General features: G+C 34.0%; 1 protein-coding gene across 3 annotated transcripts in view; it reads right to left on the bottom strand.

Annotated features, from left to right (window-relative positions):
• Positions 1-12,736: 12,736 nt before the first annotated feature.
• The window catches only part of LOC108575080 (fructose-bisphosphate aldolase-like), a 20,611-nt gene continuing 12,360 nt past the window's right edge, over positions 12,737-20,987 (bottom strand). For 2 of the 3 annotated variants that reach the window (XM_017937793.1, XM_017937794.1), the window contains exons 2-6: positions 16,218-16,427; positions 15,583-16,026; positions 14,788-15,141; positions 14,146-14,276; positions 13,838-13,915 (exon numbers count right to left, since the gene is read on the bottom strand). In XM_017937793.1, coding sequence (XP_017793282.1) covers positions 14,181-14,276; positions 14,788-15,141; positions 15,583-16,026; positions 16,218-16,424 — 1,101 coding nt within the window. In that variant the 5' untranslated portion in view covers positions 16,425-16,427 and the 3' untranslated portion in view covers positions 13,838-13,915; positions 14,146-14,180. Of the gene's footprint in view, positions 13,916-14,145; positions 14,277-14,787; positions 15,142-15,582; positions 16,027-16,217; positions 16,428-20,987 lie in introns of all 3 variants that reach the window. The other variant, XM_017937795.1, reaches the window with a different exon arrangement.

Below are 20,987 nucleotides of genomic sequence, written 5' to 3' on the forward strand. Positions count from 1 at the left end.
ACAAATATCTAAATTGAAAATATTCTTATTTGACCAGTATCCAAGTCGATATATTTCTAATTAAATTTACTAGTTCCACTATAATTAATATCGTATTATCAACATTAACCAGAATAGAAAAAAACTACGCGGTGCAAGAAAACCTAGCCTCATCTAAGAAATAAATCACACAAAATGTTACTACTCACGAGAGTGAGTTATACTCACACCCGCGGTCACTGTGCTCGTCAAAAGATACTACGTAATTACAACCAGTCACCCGTGTCGATTCGGACCAATCGCCCTACGACATGATTGAGTGACCGGAGGAACTTAAACGCATGCGACTCACAGTTCGTTGAGTTAAAGCTGTCGTCTAGGCTGCCACAGCAAACTGCTACCCCCAGAGGAAGTCATCTAGGCCGCCACTGCGAAGAGAAAGTCATCTAGGACGCCACTGCACACCAGAAGTCGTGGAAGTCATCAGAAGGACACCACAGGGACCACAGTAGATGCAGGCTGCAACACTTTGTAGAAGAACGGAATATCATTATTTGTTCTTGAAATCGAGATGATTATTTCAAAATTTTCAACATTATTTAGTACAGTGAACTTTGAAATTCTCGTAATTTTGACTTAAACAGAGATACATATAGACATTTCAAGAATTTCAGAATTAACAACCTCTTTAAATGAAAAAGATTCAAACTATTAAACTTTTCTTTTGATAGATACTTACATTTTCAGCTCTGAGAGCTCCGCCCAATGGTATCTTCAAGTGATGCACTGACTCTAATACCGGTAACGAATTTCAGCAAGAATAAAAAAATAAATAAAAGGTAATAACGCGACCGTGTATATTATGTCCGGCGAACAAAATCACTGACTCTACCTTCGCGTAATTTATTGTGAATTTAGTACATATGTCTACTTTAAGAGCTGTGTTGCTCTGAAAAACAAGAAAAAAACCTTGCACGCAAAAAACACTGACTCTATCGACCGCATTGCGCGCGGTCACATCTCTGAAAATAAAAACCGTTCCTAGCAGGAAGGAGGGGGGCCGTGTTTACTTTCTTTTTCGTACCGAGTGTTCGTCAAAAAAATACTGTATTGTTGGAGAAATGGAATAACTTACGTGACTACACACTTTACATTAACACAAATATCAACGTTTAATAATTACCAAGATTATTTTACGTCGCAATACCGAATACTGCGACACAATGAAATTAATTTGTGAAAAGTAAAAAAAAATAAAAATGTTTGTTATTAGAGTTAGCAATTATTACTATGTTAAGAATCGCGTAATATATCGCGGTTTATAAATATTCGAAAATGTTTGTACGAAGTAAAATTCCATGACTAAACCGAACCATAAGTATTACGATTCTACGTAAATGATTTTAGAGAATATTTAAACTTGCGACGAAAATTGTATGTGTCGGTGATTGAACTCGATATAGGGATAGTAAAAAGACTGGAAAAGTAATATTAATGACTCTACAAGTTAGAAAATATCGCGACCGAAATGCAGCAAAAGGTGCAAATTATTTCAATAAAATCAAACGACTTTATATAATTAAAAATCCCATATTACAAAGCAAAGTTTGAAATGATCAAGCCACGAATTCTTTTCTCAATTATATAAAAATAAATTACGTCCGAAAGAAAGAAGCTTAATCTGTTCTTCTTGCATCTTAGTATATTGCTCAATTAATTATAACGTTTATATAAGTATACTTAGTTATACCCTCCTTTAATTATGCAATAAATGTGTACCATGTATTACCATACATTGTTACATACCCACATAAAATCAATGATATAAAAAAAAAGATATATATACATACGATCGGCTTTGTAATAATAAATTAAATATTACCAATTATGCATCAAACCCATAAACGTTGCCCTGAGACTAGTCTCTACCTCTCTCTTCTCTCTTCGTCAACCAGATATCTTAACAGAAGAAAAATATTAATTTATAACATGTGTATTGTAAAGAAACGAAATTGCGTCGTAATTAAATGATTACTTTAATTCGAATTCTATTGTGGAAATTTATGATATGATTCAAGGCTAACTGAATGCAAAAAAAAAATAAAATAAAATAGTTGCTCTCTACCGTTGTGATAATTAGATAAGGTATCGAAGAAAAGTGTATTAATTCATTAGGCAAAAGTAGTAAGAGAGTGTAGTAATCGTTAGGATAAGTACCAGAAATGATAGAATATGCGAATGTGAACAACACGTCCTATCGACTCGAAGTTCGGTAACCGAATGAATTCCCCCCCGTAACATCGTCCTCTACGACCGAACACAACATACCGAGTGGTGGGGGCAGAGCACGTTTAGACAAGTTTCGACAAGTTTGTGCGTGTTCGGAAATTTAATACGAATAACAATTCTGCGATACGATTGAAATATTCTTCGATTTTATATAACAATTCACGTCCCATCTGTTCAGCAGCAATAAATTAAAAGATTATGAAGCCACTTACATAATTACTGGAACGAATTGCTTCTATCAATTTCCTGCCTTTTCAGTCGATTTTAAATACGAGTGTCATTCTTCTTTTCGAACCTTTAGCACAGTCGAAAACCTGTAACAGAATAAAAAAAACGTTTAATTTAAGGAAAATTAAACAAGTATTAGCTAAAAGAAACGATTAGAAACATTTAGAGATTGATAAATTAAATTTATAATAATACCTTCTTATCAGGCACGTAACCACGTTCACTCTCTACGACGTCCAGAAGTAACTGACGAATCAACATGTCGTTGCTAGGAAACTGGATATAGGAGTGGGGGTAACCACGCTATTCGAAACAGCTCACTTATTTCAAACAGCTCACTTATTCGAAAATTTCCAAATATTACATAATATTCTAACATTAATTATGCTTTAATCCTATTTCACTTTCCTTGATAATAAATGGATACGTCATAATATCTATGTCACATATATCCGTATGATGCTTCTCTCTTTCTTGGCGGCAAAATTTCAAAATTTAGAAGATTCCGAAATAAATTAATCATACCCCAAACCTCTTTCAACGAATTTTAGTTGCTCAGACACTCAATAATCTCCAACACAATTAACGTCTACGTCTTAATTTGTTAATTTGATTAATGTTAGGATACGTGTCCATTTGAGAGTAAAACTATCGCGAGTTGTTCTCGCTGTCAGTACAGTATCTTCTCCACAAATGTCAGACCGCAAGGAAGCTAAACCTGACACTCGTAGAGTCGAGGGACTACGTTTTCGAGCCCGCCTTTGTAGTTTGTCGAACGTAGACAAGGACAGCGAATAAAAGATAAGGATGAAAAGTAAGTCGATGCAACCAAGAGATTTAAATATCAACTTTTTTAATTTTACATAATAATTACATATTTTAAATATTGATGAAATTTTTCTGATGAAAATGACATAAAACACGACATAATTTGAACAACACTTACTTATTAACACGTTCACTGTCACGCCGGATTTACTGGTTGCTGTCAGGCGGCCACAAGAAAATACATTTTAAGCATAGGATTATAGTATTATGCTTTATAATGTTTCTTTTTTCAGTTGAAAATAATGTCTAGCTAGTTTTGACGTTCAAAATTTTTAGTTGACAACATTTATTTTATTTTAATTATTCTAAACATTTGAGGCACTCCAGTCACTGATGACCACCATGGCCATATCGAGGAAACAATCTAATGTTAATACTTATTGAGTGATTAATTTAATTTCATAATATATCGCTTTAGCGAGCCACCGTTTGGTTGCCAATTGTTTAGCACATATAGTCGGCCTACCTCCACGTAAAAAAAAGTGTAGGGTCGATTCCACAAGTGTCAGTAAAATGTAGGGTCGATAGCAGCAGAAAAGCTGCTAAACAATTAGAATTAAATGTAACGATAGAAATTATTGCAATAATGCGTAATGCAATTGAAAAATTGAAAGAATCAAAAGAAAAAACGCGAATTCGTATCTTTTTCGATTCTAGAATATAAGAAAATTTGAATAAAATACGCGACGAGAATTGGGGAGAAGCATAAGTTAAACGCGTAAAAATATTCAATAATAAACGAACTAGGGATGAAGCTATTATTTCAATACGCGATGCACTGACTCTAGTATTTACTAAAATTCAAAAATTCTCGTATAAATTCCGAAAATAGATTATTAATTACGGTAAACTACTGAGACGGTTTAATTTAGGGTGGGCATAGTGCACTCGTTCCAAATCATCTCACAATATACAATAATAAATCAACTAACTACTTAACATGCAATTCATGCAAATTCCTTGGATGGTAAATTATTAGTAAACAAAATTCAATATCAGAGAAAATATATGAAAAATACTGAAAGAAAAATTTCAAATTAATTTCAAATATTGATGGTTATACTGTAACGAAAAAGCAACCTCTCAAAGTCATTTCAATATCCTATTCGACAAGTCTGAAGAACAACGATGACTAAAATTCAAATGTTTATTTCCCTAAACCTTCAAAATAATTTCGAAATATTTTATTCGAAGCGGAGTATTCCAAGTCAGTATCGATAATTGAAGAAATTATTTGATTGTATTTAAAAGAACCGAAAGGAGAATATTTAAAGTCTGATATTAAATGTCTAGCAAGTACCAGTAATTGGTAAAATGATTTATATTTGTTTTAAAAGGAAAATTTCTAATAGGTATTAGTTAAAATGAATTGTTATTCAGTCTATTGTATTGAAATTCTAATTGATTCTAATGTATACAAGTGTTACAAGAAGGCTGAGTGTGTACAGGGTGGACACTGACTCTAGTATTTACTAAAATTCAAAAATTCTCGTATAAATTCCGAAAATAGATTATTAATTACGGTAAACTACTGAGACGGTTTAATTAAGGGTGGGCATGGTGCTGCTTTAGTTTGAAATGATTTATAAACACATAATTAACAGAGGAAAAACCGTGAAACGGCAAAACGTCTACATTCTAATTGTTATAACATGTAAACAGAACTTTAAATTTAGTGTAAACAGAAAAAATATATAATACAATTTATTTCACGGTATTGCAACAAATAAACGTTGAATCAATATTTAATTCGTATAAAAACAATTATTTAACGTAATAATTTTACCTTCACTATGGCTATTTTTAATCTACGACCACAGGTCAACCTGATTTCTAATCCTTACGAACTTTAAATTCAGTCTAAACTGAGAAAATATATAATACAATTTATTTCACGGTATTGCAACAAACAAACGTTGAATAGATTCTTAATTCGTATAGAAACATTTATTTAAAATAATAATTTCACCTTCACTATGGCTATTTTAAATTTACGACCAAGGGTCAACCTGATTTTTAATCCTCCGAACTTGATTTCACAACGAGAAAGTAATAAGATCGTTGAAACGTACTTATTTGTCAAAGAAACTTGCAAAAATGTATAAATAATAATATGTAATGTTTTAACAAATTTTTGGAAGTATAAATTAATAATAAAATTGTGAAAATTAATAAATTATACGTTATTATAACATTAATAGAATTATGACTAAACCGAAGTTCGAAGTCGAGTATTTAAAGTCTGATATTACGTGCCTAGCGAGTGCCGGTAATTGTTAAAATTTGTTTAATAATTAGTAATAGAAATTCTAATTGATTCTAATGTATACAAGTGTTACAAGAAGGCTGAGTGTGTACAGGGTGGACATAGACTAGCTAGTAGCCCCCGACCACTCTATTCACATCTCAGAACCTTCAGGTCAAAATACGCCGCGAAGTGTCTAGGGCCCAGTATAAAGGGTAAATGATTTCGCGGGACATCGGCGGGTCCTTATATACCTGCGGTACCCTCTCCCCAAAGTCATTAGCAAAATCGTCGGTTAGGTCAGGCGGGAAATTTTCGCGGGAGATTTTCGCGGGAGATTTCCGATATCGTAACACGGTATAATTTATCAATTTTCACAATTTTATTAAAAATTTATACTTCCGACAATTTGTTATAACATTGCATATAACAATTTATACGTTTTTACAATATTCTTCAATGGAAACATAGGTTTTAGCGTTCTCGTTACTTACTCGTGGTTAAATTAATTTCGTAGGGTAGTATTTCGAAACGCGATTTATTTAACAGGGGAAACCGCGATATTATATTCTCGATTTTTAAAATGAAGTTAACTTTAAATAGAATAAACGTAAAAAAAAGAAAAGAGATATGAAATAAACACGATGTATATAAAGCAAAAGAATAAACCGCGAATTGATATCTTTCCCGAATCTCTAACGCAAGTAAATTTGAAGGAGGGTATCGATTAAACGCGTAAAAATATTCAATATAAAGCGAACTAGGGATGAAGCTATTATAATACTCAATGCAACGACTCTAGTATTTACTAAAATTCAAAAATTCTCGTATATATTCCGAAAACCGATTTTTAATTGCGAAACACTACTGAGACGGTTTAATTTGGGGCAGCCAGCTCATATTTCAGCTGGCAATATACAACACAACTAACTACTAAACCAAATCACCAGAAAAAAAACCCATTTTTGTAACTCACTGTTCACTGATTAAACAGCTGGGGTCTGCAACGTAGATTTGACTGCATTTTCTCCTTCCTTCCACTCAGATCGTCATCCTTCCTCTCAGATCATTACAGCCCCTCAGTGTTCATTTTCCAAGACTCACAGACTCACAAAATTCGAGTCACTGTGGAATGGACGACGCGAAAAGTACTTCGAAACGCGATTTATTTCAAATTTATTCAGAAAGGGAGAAACCGCAAATTTGTATTATTTTCAATATTATTATTGAACTAAACTTTCGTAGAACGCGAGTGAAAAATTGAAAGAATCAAAAGAAAAAACGCGAATTCGTATCTTTTTCGATTCTAAAATATAAGAAAATTTGAATAAAATACGCGACGAGAATTGGGGAGAAGCATAAGTTAAACGCGTAAAAATATTCAATAATAAACGAACTAGGGATGAAGCTATTATTTCAATACGCGATGCACTGACTCTAGTATTTACTAAAATTCAAAAATTCTCGTATAAATTCCGAAAATAGATTATTAATTACGGTAAACTACTGAGACGGTTTAATTAAGGGTGGGCATGGTGCTGCTTTAGTTTGAAATGATTTATAAACACATAATTAACAGAGGAAAAACCGTGAAACGGCAAAACGTCAACATTCTAATTGTTATAACATGTAAACAAAACTTTAAATTTAGTGTAAACAGAAAAAATATATAATACAATTTATTTCACGGTATTGCAACAAATAAACGTTGAATCAATATTTAATTCGTATAAAAACAATTATTTAACGTAATAATTTTACCTTCACTATGGCTATTTTTAATCTACGACCACAGGTCAACCTGATTTCTAATCCTTACGAACTTTAAATTCAGTCTAAACTGAGAAAATATATAATACAATTTATTTCACGGTATTGCAACAAACAAACGTTGAATAGATTCTTAATTCGTATAGAAACATTTATTTAAAATAATAATTTCACCTTCACTATGGCTATTTTAAATTTACGACCAAGGGTCAACCTGATTTTTAATCCTCCGAACTTGATTTCACAACGAGAAAGTAATAAGATCGTTGAAACGTACTTATTTGTCAAAGAAACTTGCAAAAATGTATAAATAATAATATGTAATGTTTTAACAAATTTTTGGAAGTATAAATTAATAATAAAATTGTGAAAATTAATAAATTATACGTTATTATAACATTAATAGAATTATGACTAAACCGAAGTTCGAAGTCGAGTATTTAAAGTCTGATATTACGTGCCTAGCGAGTGCCGGTAATTGTTAAAATTTGTTTAATAATTAGTAATAGAAATTCTAATTGATTCTAATGTATACAAGTGTTACAAGAAGGCTGAGTGTGTACAGGGTGGACATAGACTAGCTAGTAGCCCCCGACCACTCTATTCACATCTCAGAACCTTCAGGTCAAAATACGCCGCGAAGTGTCTAGGGCCCAGTATAAAGGGTAAATGATTTCGCGGGACATCGGCGGGTCCTTATATACCTGCGGTACCCTCTCCCCAAAGTCATTAGCAAAATCGTCGGTTAGGTCAGGCGGGAAATTTTCGCGGGAGATTTTCGCGGGAGATTTCTGTTATCGTAACACGGTATAATTTATCAATTTTCACAATTTTGTTCTAAATTTATACTTCCGACAATTTGTTATAACATTGCATATAACAATTTATACGTTTTTACAATATTCTTCAATGGAAACATAGGTTTTAGCGTTCTCGTTACTTACTCGTGGTTAAATTAATTTCGTAGGGATTAAAAATCAGGTTGACCTGTGGTCGTAGATTAAAAATAACCATAGTACAGCTAAATTTATCGTGTTAAATAATTCTTCTTACACGAATCAAAAATGTATTCAACGTTTGTTTGTTATAATATCGTGAAATGAATTATTTGGCATTGTCTGTGCATTTTCTGTGCAGTTCATCCTAATTTACTTAAATTTACGTTGCGAGACAGTAAACTTACTGACTCTTGTAGAGAATTTACTGTACTTTGTCCAGTTTGGTGGAGAATATCGTTTAAATGCAATGGAAGTTTACCTGTGTTCTTCTGAATTTTAAAAATTTAGGCAGAATTGTAATTTATCTATTTTCACAATTTTGTTATAAATTTATACATCAGACAATTTGTTATAACATTGCATATAACAATTTATACGTTCTTACGATACAAACTCTATTTCTTCTAGAGAGCAAAATCATTTTGATAAATACTAGTTGTACTTTGTCCAGTTTGGTGGAGAAATCGTGTAATATAATTCATTTCACGATATTATACCAAACAAACGTTGAATACATTTTTGATTCGTGTAAAAAGAATTATTTATCACGATAAATTTAGCTGTACTATGGTTATTTTTAATCTACGACCACAGGTCAACCTGATTTTTAATCCCTACGAAATTAATTTAACCACGAGTAAGTAACGAGAACGCTAAAACCTATGTTTCCATTGAAGAATATTGTAAAAACGTATAAATTGGTATATGCAATGTTATAACAAATTGTCGGAAGTATAAATTTAGAACAAAATTGTGAAAATTGATAAATTATACCGTGTTACGATAACAGAAATCTCCCGCGAAAATTTCCCGCGAAAAGTTCCCGCCTGACCTAACCGACGATTTTGCTAATGACTTTGGGGAGAGGGTACCGCAGGTATATAAGGACCCGCCGATGTCCCGCGAAATCATTTACCCTTTATACTGGGCCCTAGACACTTCGCGGCGTATTTTGACCTGAAGGTTCTGAGATGTGAATAGAGTGGTCGGGGGCTACTAGCTAGTCTATGTCCACCCTGTACACACTCAGCCTTCTTGTAACACTTGTATACATTAGAATCAATTAGAATTTCTATTACTAATTATTAAACAAATTTTAACAATTACCGGCACTCGCTAGGCACGTAATATCAGACTTTAAATACTCGACTTCGAACTTCGGTTTAGTCATAATTCTATTAATGTTATAATAACGTATAATTTATTAATTTTCACAATTTTATTATTAATTTATACTTCCAAAAATTTGTTAAAACATTACATATTATTATTTATACATTTTTGCAAGTTTCTTTGACAAATAAGTACGTTTCAACGATCTTATTACTTTCTCGTTGTGAAATCAAGTTCGGAGGATTAAAAATCAGGTTGACCCTTGGTCGTAAATTTAAAATAGCCATAGTGAAGGTGAAATTATTATTTTAAATAAATGTTTCTATACGAATTAAGAATCTATTCAACGTTTGTTTGTTGCAATACCGTGAAATAAATTGTATTATATATTTTCTCAGTTTAGACTGAATTTAAAGTTCGTAAGGATTAGAAATCAGGTTGACCTGTGGTCGTAGATTAAAAATAGCCATAGTGAAGGTAAAATTATTACGTTAAATAATTGTTTTTATACGAATTAAATATTTATTCAACGTTTATTTGTTGCAATACCGTGAAATAAATTGTATTATATATTTTCTCAGTTTCGACTGAATTTAAAGTTCGTAAGGATTAGATATCAGGTTGACCTGTGGTCGTAGATTAAAAATAGCCATAGTGAAGGTAAAATTATTACGTTAAATAATTGTTTTTATACGAATTAAATATTGATTCAACGTTTATTTGTTGCAATACCGTGAAATAAATTGTATTATATATTTTTTCTGTTTACACTAAATTTAAAGTTCTGTTTACATGTTATAACAATTAGAATGTAGACGTTTTGCCGTTTCACGGTTTTTCCTCTGTTAATTATGTGTTTATAAATCATTTCAAACTAAAGCAGCACCATGCCCACCCTTAATTAAACCGTCTCAGTAGTTTACCGTAATTAATAATCTATTTTCGGAATTTATACGAGAATTTTTGAATTTTAGTAAATACTAGAACCAGTGCATCGCGTATTGAAATAACAGCTTCATCCCTAGTTCGTTTATTATTGAATATTTTTACGCGTTTAACTTATGCTTCTCCGCAATTCTCGTCGCGTATTTTATTCAAATTTTCTTATATTCTCAAATCGAAAAAGATACGAATTCGCGTTTTTTCTTTTGATTCTTTCAATTTTTCACTCGCGTTCTACGAATGTTTAGTTCAATAATAATATTGAAAGTAATATAAATTCGCGGTTTCCCCTCACTGAATAAAACTGAAATAAATCGCGTTTCGAAGTACTTTTCGCGTCGTCCATTCCACAGTGACTGTCACATTTTGTGAGTTTGTGAGTCTTGCAAAATCAATCGGAACTGCGAGGAAGGAAGGAAGGAAGGGAGGAGAAAATGCAGTCAAATCCACGTTGCAGAGCTCAGCTGTTTAATCAGCGAACAGTGAGTTACAAAAATGGGTTTTTTTCTGGTGATTTGGTTTAGTAGTTAGTTGTGTTGTGTATTGCCAGCTCAAATATGAGCTGGCTGCCCCAAATTAAACCGTCTCAGTAGTGTTTCGCAATTAAAAATCGGTTTTCGGAATATATACGACGTAAAATTAAAAAAGTTGATATTTAAATCGCTTGGTTGCCTCGACTCATGTTTCATGCTTATCGTTTATTCGCTGTCCTTGTCTACGTTCGGCAAACTAAAAAGGCGGGCGCGAGGCTCGAAAACGTAGTCCCTGACTCTACGATTGTCAGGTTTAGCTTCCTTGCGGTCTGACACTTGTGGAGAATATAATGTATCTTGAATACGAAACATTTCATGTTAAATTGGACACTTTCTGCCTCTATGTCATGGTTTTTTTTCAAACTCAGCACAATTATTGGTTAATTAAACATTAAACTTTTAAAAAAATCGAATCAAATTTCTGGTTCCCTAACAAGGAAACATCTCGGAATGATAAATAAAGGTCGCTACAATTTTTTTAAATGAAACCATATATTTTTTTATGTGCCAATCAATGCATATTTGAATTCTCGTCAGAAAAGTATTAGAGAACTTAGGTCGAAAATTGATTAATTTAGAAGTTATGATTTTTATCCCGAACGCCCATATACATACATGTGTACTCGTAACACTGCGTCTGACCGAGATTCGAAGGGAATTTCCTAATTTTTACTCATGCGTTCAGGTTGCTCGAGTGTCACGTGGTGACGTAGATAATTGGCGGAAAGAGCCGAATAGGCTTTGCGCACGGACAGAGCTACCGCTACACTTGCGTGAGAGCACAAGGACGATATAGTGGGAAACGGCAGTAGGTCATAGTGGGGGTAACTGCTTTCGCCCACGTCCCTCGATGCTCTGGCATCACTGACTGCCGTCGTGCCGTGAACACAAAGTCGTATAAGATGTTAGGTCTATCCTGTACCTCGCCTGTGGTACATACTAGTGTACGCTTTTTGGTGCCAAGTATGTATACAGGGTGTAAGGACAATCGTGAAATAGTGAATTAGTGAATATACCAATCATCTTTTGTAAGAACATTTTTTTGATATTTTCAGTTTCTTATGGGATATTAAACAGTGTCCAATTAAAACAGGTACCCTGTATAACTAAAATAAGAGTAATATCATAAGTAAAAAAGAATATAAATATTACTCAATAAATTGCGAATTACTCGATACAATAATTAACTATTATGCTAACTAAGTAATGAAAACTTTCCATAGTTATTCATATATGAATAGATTCGATCATGTTAAAAAATAAATATCGATTCATTTATAACTACAATTTCTATATAGAACCTTGTACTGTTAAGATTTTACCAGATTTTATAAGATTTTTATTACCAGAAACAAAAAACTTATGTATTGGGATAGGTTTGAAATAAAGAAACGCACAATATACCCTCCACAGTGTATTTGGTGACCTAGATTACAATGAAAATATTAGATATAACATCGATGTACGAGATACTTTTCAATACGTTACTTAAATATCTATATAAGATACACATATTGTATAAGTAGATGACATAATATTACGACTTCATAATATTCGACTCATTCACTAACAAACAACATTTAATATGTATTTTTACTTTGTTTTTTCATTTTTTTTTGTTTTTTTTTTATACACGTAGAATATCATAACGACATTGACAATATATATAATATATATCTGTTTTTTTTATCGTAGTGTTACAGAATATAATAGCGCGTGCGTAATTCGAATGTCACGAAATTTGTTCACGATCTGAGTAAAGCATCTATCTTCATTTCCAATTGATTTGTGCCCGATAGGCTCGCGTGCATAAACGCGCCGACCACGTTCCTCTCGACGATTGCCGTAGACCTTAGCAACGAGCTCGAAACGAATGACACTGCGATGAAGACACGTTAAACACTCTCCGTCGTGTCACGTAATCCTAGAAAAAACGAATACAGGAGCGAGGATAAAAGTAAGGAAGGGAGTCAAGGAATAGCATAGTAGCATAAAATAGAAAGTATTAAAGCAGAAAAAACGGTGGTGATCGTTCGTCTCTCTCTCGTTCAGAAACACGACATCGACGAGGAGAATCGATCGTGGTCGACAACGTCGAACAGATGTTAACGTAATCCTGAGTGTTCGATTTTCACGACTCGAAACACAATATATTCCTCAGTTCCTCTACAGGGTGCGGCCGAATAACATGTACAAGCGGGCATGAGGTGATTCCTTATGAAAAAATAAGAACAAAATATGGAATAAAATTTTTTCATTTAAGGCTTAGTTTACCAGAAAATCGAGTTTGAACAACTTATAACGCGTATAAGTTGTTCTTTAAAAGTCTTCTGTGTATTTTTTCTTGAACTCAGTAACTTTTAAATGCTGTGTAGACATTGTTTACAAACACGATACGCGTTATACCTTGCTCGATGAACCGTAACTTAGCTGTAACAGCATACGTACGCATCGGATTTTCAAACTCGATTTTCTCGAAAACTAAGCCTTAAATGAAAAAATTTTATTCCATATTTTGTTCTTATTTTTTCATAAGGAATCACTTCGTCCCCGCTTGTACATGTTATTCGACCGCACCCTATATATTCCCGGTTAAAAATCATAGTTAAAATTCCAATCCGTTTTAAAATTACGACGTTAAGGTTCCAATTATCGCGACAAGTTAAAATTCAATTGATTTCGATGTCGTGATTTGAGAAATAAAATGTAAAACTATACAGAAACTGTACGATCGTTTTGAGTTTCGAGCATTTCGAGGCGTTTTGAGTCTTCTTCATTCGTTCTTCATCTTCACTGTCGATGGTAATGTTTTCATGCCGGCAACGATGATCGACGTTGACGATGTTCGACGAACGATCTAATTATCTAAACCTTATTGGGTGTTTCTAGTGACTAATTTAGTACGCATGGTTCGCGACGAAGAGCGCGGCATTGCCAGCGGCTCCTTTCACACCACCACCGTATTCGCCGAGCGCCGCAGCACTGTTAGCCTATGAATAGAAAAAATATAAATTAAGTAAATTGAGTATGTATTAATAAAATATCAAAAAGTATAATCAAAACTTATTGATAATAATAGTTAAAAATAATAGCTTATAACTACGAATGATGACTTGTAGTGGTAGATATTGAGATACATTTAATTCACATAATTGTTAGTATTTACATATAGTATAAGAAGCATTATAAAACAAATGCAGAACTAATCTATGGTACTTACTATGAAAACATTGCTCATAAAAAGAAAGAAAGGGTTTAGTAGGCATGAGATTTCACGTAGAGAGAGGTATTTGCAGCTTTGCTAACAACACTGCCAGCAACGTATTTGCCTTGGGAGGCTGCGCTGTTTGCCTAAACAAGCACACAGTGTACACACATGCGAGAAACAAATAATAGAAAAAAAATTAAGATTAAGTAAAACAGTGATAAATAAACATAAATGATGGAAGTTAAATAAAATAATAGATAAACATTAAGAGCACTTGGAAAAAATGAAATATATACAGTTATTTAAAGATGCAAGACATATAATTGCACAAAAAAGAAGAGAAAATTGTAGAGATAAAATTGCAAGAATAAAGGAGTTATAGATAGTAAAATGCAGATGAAAAAGAATAAAAGTAGATATATACACAAACAGAAAAACATATTTTAGTAGAAGAAATGTAGGTACATAACTACAGATAAAAGAAATGTAGCTAAGTAAATGAAAGATATTAGTTACAACAATTAAAAGAAAAATAAGGAGGTAACTACTCTACTGAATGTCGCAGAACGCATCAAAGAATAAAAGAAATGCTTAAAGAATTATAAAACCTAAAGAACAAAATTTAAAGCCATGGAAGCTTAGCCTCAAAGTTACCTTAGCCCTCTTGATAAGTTCGTCCTGGCCAGCACCCACCAGGTCCTTCTTGCCACCCCATGCACGGAGGACAGAGGCCTGAAGAGCGCGACCGTAACTGAAGGTCAATGCCCATGGTTTCTTCGCAGGGAAACTGTTGATGGCACTCAAGTTCAGAGATGCCTCCTCTTCTGATTGTCCACCGCTGAGGAAGGTGATTCCAGGCACCGCTGGTGGCACAGTGCGCAACAAAGCGGTCACCGTGGCACCGGCAATTTCCATAGGAGCTGCCTTCTTCGGGCAGCTCTGTCCAGGTGTTACCATATTCGGTTTCAGGAGAGTTCCCTCGAGATACACATGATGGTCAGCAAGAGCCTAAAAAGTAATATATGATAGAATTCACAGGAAAACGCAAAAAATGAAAATACAAGAAAAGGTGTAAAAGGAAATGGAAGAAAATATTATAAAGCAAGATTGAACATTAACAATTTCTCAAATATGCACTTTTCAACTTGAATATAAGAAAGTAAATTATATTGGAAAACATGAGATTCCATTAGAAGCAGAAAAAAGGTGTGAATATTCATCACTGACTTACACAACTAATATAGAACTACAGAAGAGAACCTAAGCCATTTAACTTTGCCTTATGACATTTCCTTTCATGTTCTATCATTTCAAAGGCTACAGTTCATTCCAATTATAGAAGAGACTCTATACACTAACAACTTATATAACACTGAATTTACAGCTAGATAAAAGGTTAATATTCCATAGCAGAAGATACTGAATCAGTATGCAGATCACCATTCTCACCTTGTATACAGCGGCCAAGACTTCTTCCGTGACTTGTTGGCAACGGGCAAGGTCGTGGTCACCGTCAGGTAAGATCTCAGGTTCAACAATAGGCACGATTCTGGCACTCTGGCAGATGGAAGCATAACGAGCCAGGACATTGGCGTTCTCCAAGATGGCCAACTTGCTCGGGCAACCATTCTTGATCTTCAACACGCACCTCCATTTAGCGAATTGGCATCCGTCCTTCTTGTACTGGATGCAACGGGCCTGGAGATCGTCGAGACCCTGGGTGGTGCATTCGTCATCGGTACCGAACAGTGGAACGACACCCTTGTCGACCTTAATGCCTGGCAGGATGCCACGTTGCTTCAAAAGCTCAACGAATGGTGTTCCATCATCGGCTTTCTGGTAGAGGGTCTCGTGGTACAAGATGACACCAGAGATATGCTGACCGATGACATCCTTTATAAAAAAAAAAAGAAGAAAAAGGTATTAATATTTGTTAAGTTAAAAAATTGACTAATTCTACTGTTAAATGATAATTCGATTGAGGTACATCTACTTGACGAATGATTAAAAAAAAAAGTATTTTTCAACTCTTTATGTTCCATGAAAACAAAAGGAAATGTTAAATTCCAGCTGGTAGATATTACTTTTGCAGCGGTGAAAAGAAGCTGTCTGTACGCTTTGCGGTTTTCCTCGGTGTTCTCAACGTTGATGTCCTTAAGACGTTTGCCGATCGTCGCGGTCGATTCATCAGCAGCGAGGATACCCTTTCCAGGTGCAACGATCTGTTGAGCGATCTTCCTCAATTCTTCTTTTAGCTCGGGGTCGGCTTTATCGTACTTTTCCGCAACCATTTTCTGCAAAACAAGATTGAAGATTCAGAAGAAAATTCTCAAAAGAAATTTCATTCAAAAGAGCATGGTCGTTCGAAAAGTGCCATTAAGGAAACGCAATTCTTCCTGAGTGCAAAGATTAAAGGATAAGAAGTTTTGATTAATGAGTCCCAAGGAGGTAAGAACCTCCCTCTTCTATTTGAAATTATAATTAATAGCTTCTTAAATTGTCGCGAGGTGATTAGTGAAGGCGCTCTAAAATGTAATTATTATTCAAATTAGGTGATAATATTTTTTATTGGGTTCGTGCTAAATTCAATATCAATAATTAATTCACGGAATATTGCATTTAAATTATAACTAATGTGTAAAATTTACGTACCGACAATATTAAAAAAAAAAAGGATATTCAGAAAATGGATAATTTTATTTAATTAACGATCATTTTCATACAAAAGGCAACAAGTTTAAATTATATTCTGTATAACAATTTTTCGTTTCAGCAATATGTATATCGAAAGAGCGCAATGGTCAGAGAAATATTGAAAAATATTGCGCAACATCTCTCCCCTGTAGTCCTTCCGCAAAGGCAGCGTTATTTATTGGATCCGTATGTGTATGTATGTAGGTAGAATTTCAAGTGCAAAGACCCCACATGGAGCATTTTCATCTCTTTCAAAACGAACCTTTCGATGCACATCGTAGGCATTGTGCACATGAAATATCAAATGTCCACTAAGGCTTCCGCGGCGTAATTGAATTTCACAGTGTCCCATCAACGTCAATATTTCATAAAAAGAAAATGTTAGTTTGACCCATTTCTGCGCCTTCATTCGTTCCACCACTTTGACATCGAGCTAATAGGCCGCTATATTCGTAACTAATACGATGCGAGGGTCGCCGATGTACCATACATCATTTATAGTTATATTAAGGCACCACGAAACCCATCGTACGTACAACTTTGTTCGAAGTCTATAATTGAAGATTAATAATTCCCTATAACTCAAGCAGTTTAGAGTAATAACAGTGGAGTGAAAGAATGAATAATCCACGTTTTAATTTAAAATCGTGATTAAAATACCAAAGAATTTTAACCATTGCCCTTTGGCTTATACGATTCGACTACTAATTGCTTTCGCTTTAATTACGTAAAATTCGTGGCTCGTTACCGCCAGTATGCCACTAGAGGGTTACACGGACGCCTTTGACATGCAGGTAAACATTTTTAAAGAGGTCCATTCTTCGGAACGAGGTTGGCTAGCGAAGTTCCGCGAACCGTGTTCATTACGCCCTTTACGTTGTTCCGCTCTTAATTAGAGGCTTTTCTAAAATCGTGCGTACGAGCCGGCACGAAACGCTACAATTATCATTTACGCGCATATTTCACGGTTTCGCCGGATTTTCATAAAAAGAAGGTAAAAAATAATCTCTTCAATTAATAAAAACTTCAACGACCACTTCCACGTGCTACTATAACCTAATAATTCAAAAATATTCTTAACGCATTTACTTTGGATAATTTTATCCTTAAAAGTATTATAATTCAGGCTACTGTGTAATTTGGAACAATTCTTAAAATGAAACGAACTTTCATTCAACTACTTAATATCTTTAAAGTACATATGTCGTAAATGAATTACTTATTAAATGATAAAGTACGTATAGAAGATATCGTAGTGAATTCTTTATAACGATTACTAAAAATTTGGAATGTATATAGGAAGAATACACAATTTTTGAACCGTACTCCGACTCTTTTTAGTACACAGATGAAAAGGTTAATTAAATTTATTTCACACTTCACAATTCGTCTAACAGCGATAACCCTTTTCCTATCTGTTCAATGTCCACGTTAAGACCGTAAACACAGAATATCTCGTGTTATAAGCAAGTTAATTATAAGCCTCCACGAAGATAAATCGGTAATTCCCTATCAGCTCGATTCGAAAGCCTTCGAGAAACTTTTCCAATCGTCGACAGACCTTAATCAACCTATCCGATACTCTCTTGCAACAATGTTGAAAAAGGTCGTGTGTACAGTGCGTTCATCAGTTCCACTAGCGAGATACTCCAATGGCGGCCAAAGTTACCATCTATCTCACTAGAACGCAGCGTGCAATATGTTGAACATTAATCTTTATCCACTGGATAGAAAAATAAATTCACGAGAAGACAGACGAGAGGAGAAGTTACGAGGAATGTCGCGAAGAACCGACACGTAGGTGCTCATCGATAAATGCGGCTTACCAGAAGTAAGCTTCTTGATAAGTTTGCGACTTTATGGAAGCTCGACGGGCTACTAAAGGTACAGCATAAAAGGCTTAGCGTAATACACGTCCCGACGATGTGAAATTATTGGCGCCCGTGTTCGAGTTCCGCTGAAAAATGATTATCGACCGAGAAATGTAACCGCCTCTTTTATTTCGTTCGGCGCGATGTTTCCAGAATTTAACGCTAGATCTTCGTGCATTGCATCAGTCACAAAAGTCTAAATAACCTATTTAATCTAATACTGTTATGTTTTACATTCAACACATTTGTGTGAGAATTATAAAATAATCCTTGTGACTACTTTGATAGTTCCACTGTTAATTATCACGACTGTGAAAATTGTGAAAGAGCGGATCACAGATTCATCGTGTTCTATTGTATTGTATTGACACAGAAATAAAAGAAAAATTGGAAACACTAGTGAAATAGAAGGTTAGATCGACTACATTTTTGAATTGTTCACTTTTGAGAACAACTTCGTAATTATTGATTTACAGATAGTTTAAAAATAATGATTTTGGATGAAATTATTCTTAGGTTGACGATAACAGTATCCGTAGGAATATTTGAAAATATTACACTAATATTTTATTGATTGTGTTAAATATATCGTTTCTCTTATACGAAATTAAAACATGAAAGTGTGACAGCGGATCAAACGTGCAATATAGCATTAAAAATTATGTAAGGAAATAAGCTGCAAATCTTGACAAATGTCCCTCACACAGAATTATATGTTATAAATTGATTTTTTCTTAACCTCAAAATGAGATACATTCACATTTATTATACATACTATTATACATACAACACATTTTCATATTCTTTTCTAAAATTACAAAATTTCTATTAAAATGTTTAAAAAATATAAGAACAAATGTGAAATTGTAGAATAAAACATAATTTGAAAATTGAACGTAAATCGTAAAAATAAACAGTGAATTATCAGTCTGACGATAAAGATATCTCGCAACACCGAAAAATTGCAAGACGTTGAATCACTGGAAAAATTTCGAAGAAAACTCTGCCGTCTCTTCCAAAGAAGCGAAACTTAAAACGATAATCGTGATTTCGAGAAACATCAGCACCTTCTTCGTTGCATAATTCCTCCGTTAGAAAAAAAAATGAGTACGATCAAAGACAATGTCGAGTCATTTTAAACTCAAGAGCGCGAACACTCGGAGCATACAGTCCTCGTTTTGTTCCCGTTTAACGACGCAAAACGAAACCTGACCGTGGAGCATCCTTTGAACTAAATAATAAAGACGGAAACTTAAAGGGGCGCTCATTTCGCACAGCCATACTTTTTACTCGAGTTTTAAACGAAAATTTCTCTCTCTTTTTCTCTTGGTCCAGCGCGATGCAACACTCGTGCGCTCGCGAACACATTGTAAAGTAGATGACGCAGACAAGAGTTACAAGATCGATAAAACAGGTACAATGAAAGTCTCCATTCAACAGCTGTCGTAAACAAGCGACGTGACGCGCGTCCACATTGCACACTGTGAATTATCATAACGACGTTACAATCTCAATTAACAACGAACAAATTCTCACTACAACAAATCGATTTTTAGATAAATCTGCAACAAAATATCTGCAACAACATAGATACATCGTAAGCTAATGGTTCGTAATATCAATCTTAACCTCTTCGTTCCATCATTGCAGCCATATGACGTATATTTTTTGAAAGCTTTTGTATAATAGTTTCATTTATGAATAAATATTTCAGGTACATCTTACAACCACATTTATTCATTTCGAAAGTAAAAAAAGGGAGACATAAGCTGGATCGATAAACCTACGAATAAATATAAAATAATCGAATAAAAACGCCGTTTTGAACTACTGCCATGAAACTAAAGTGACTTGATGTTTTTAAGAGTATTTTCGTAAGGACTTGAAAAAATTCGAATTTGTTATTCTTTTTTATATTTTCTCAAAAACTTCTTTCTAGAGTATCCGAATGAAATTTAAAAATTTGATGGATATATTCATTCACAGATAATCAATAACTATACAAAACTCGAAATACCTTTTCACAACCTTTCACAAAGAAGAGTCATAAAGAATTACATTTTTTCGACGCTGTGGACCAGAATACCCTTTTAAATATTTCTGCCGCCGCTGAAGCAAGAAAGGGTTGCCTTTATTTTCCAAGAAAGAGATCCGATTCTCGGCTCGGTCAATTAGTTTTCTAAAAGCCCGCGTTCCGTGAAGTTCAGAGTAAAATGAAGAGAGAAAAGAGAGAGAGAGATAAAGAGAGACCGTGAGAAAGAGAGAAGAAGGAAGCGAGAGAGGAACGCA

This window comes from Habropoda laboriosa, unplaced genomic scaffold, assembly GCF_001263275.1.
Source record: "Habropoda laboriosa isolate 0110345459 unplaced genomic scaffold, ASM126327v1 scaffold204, whole genome shotgun sequence".
NCBI classification, from domain to species: domain Eukaryota; kingdom Metazoa; phylum Arthropoda; class Insecta; order Hymenoptera; family Apidae; genus Habropoda; species Habropoda laboriosa.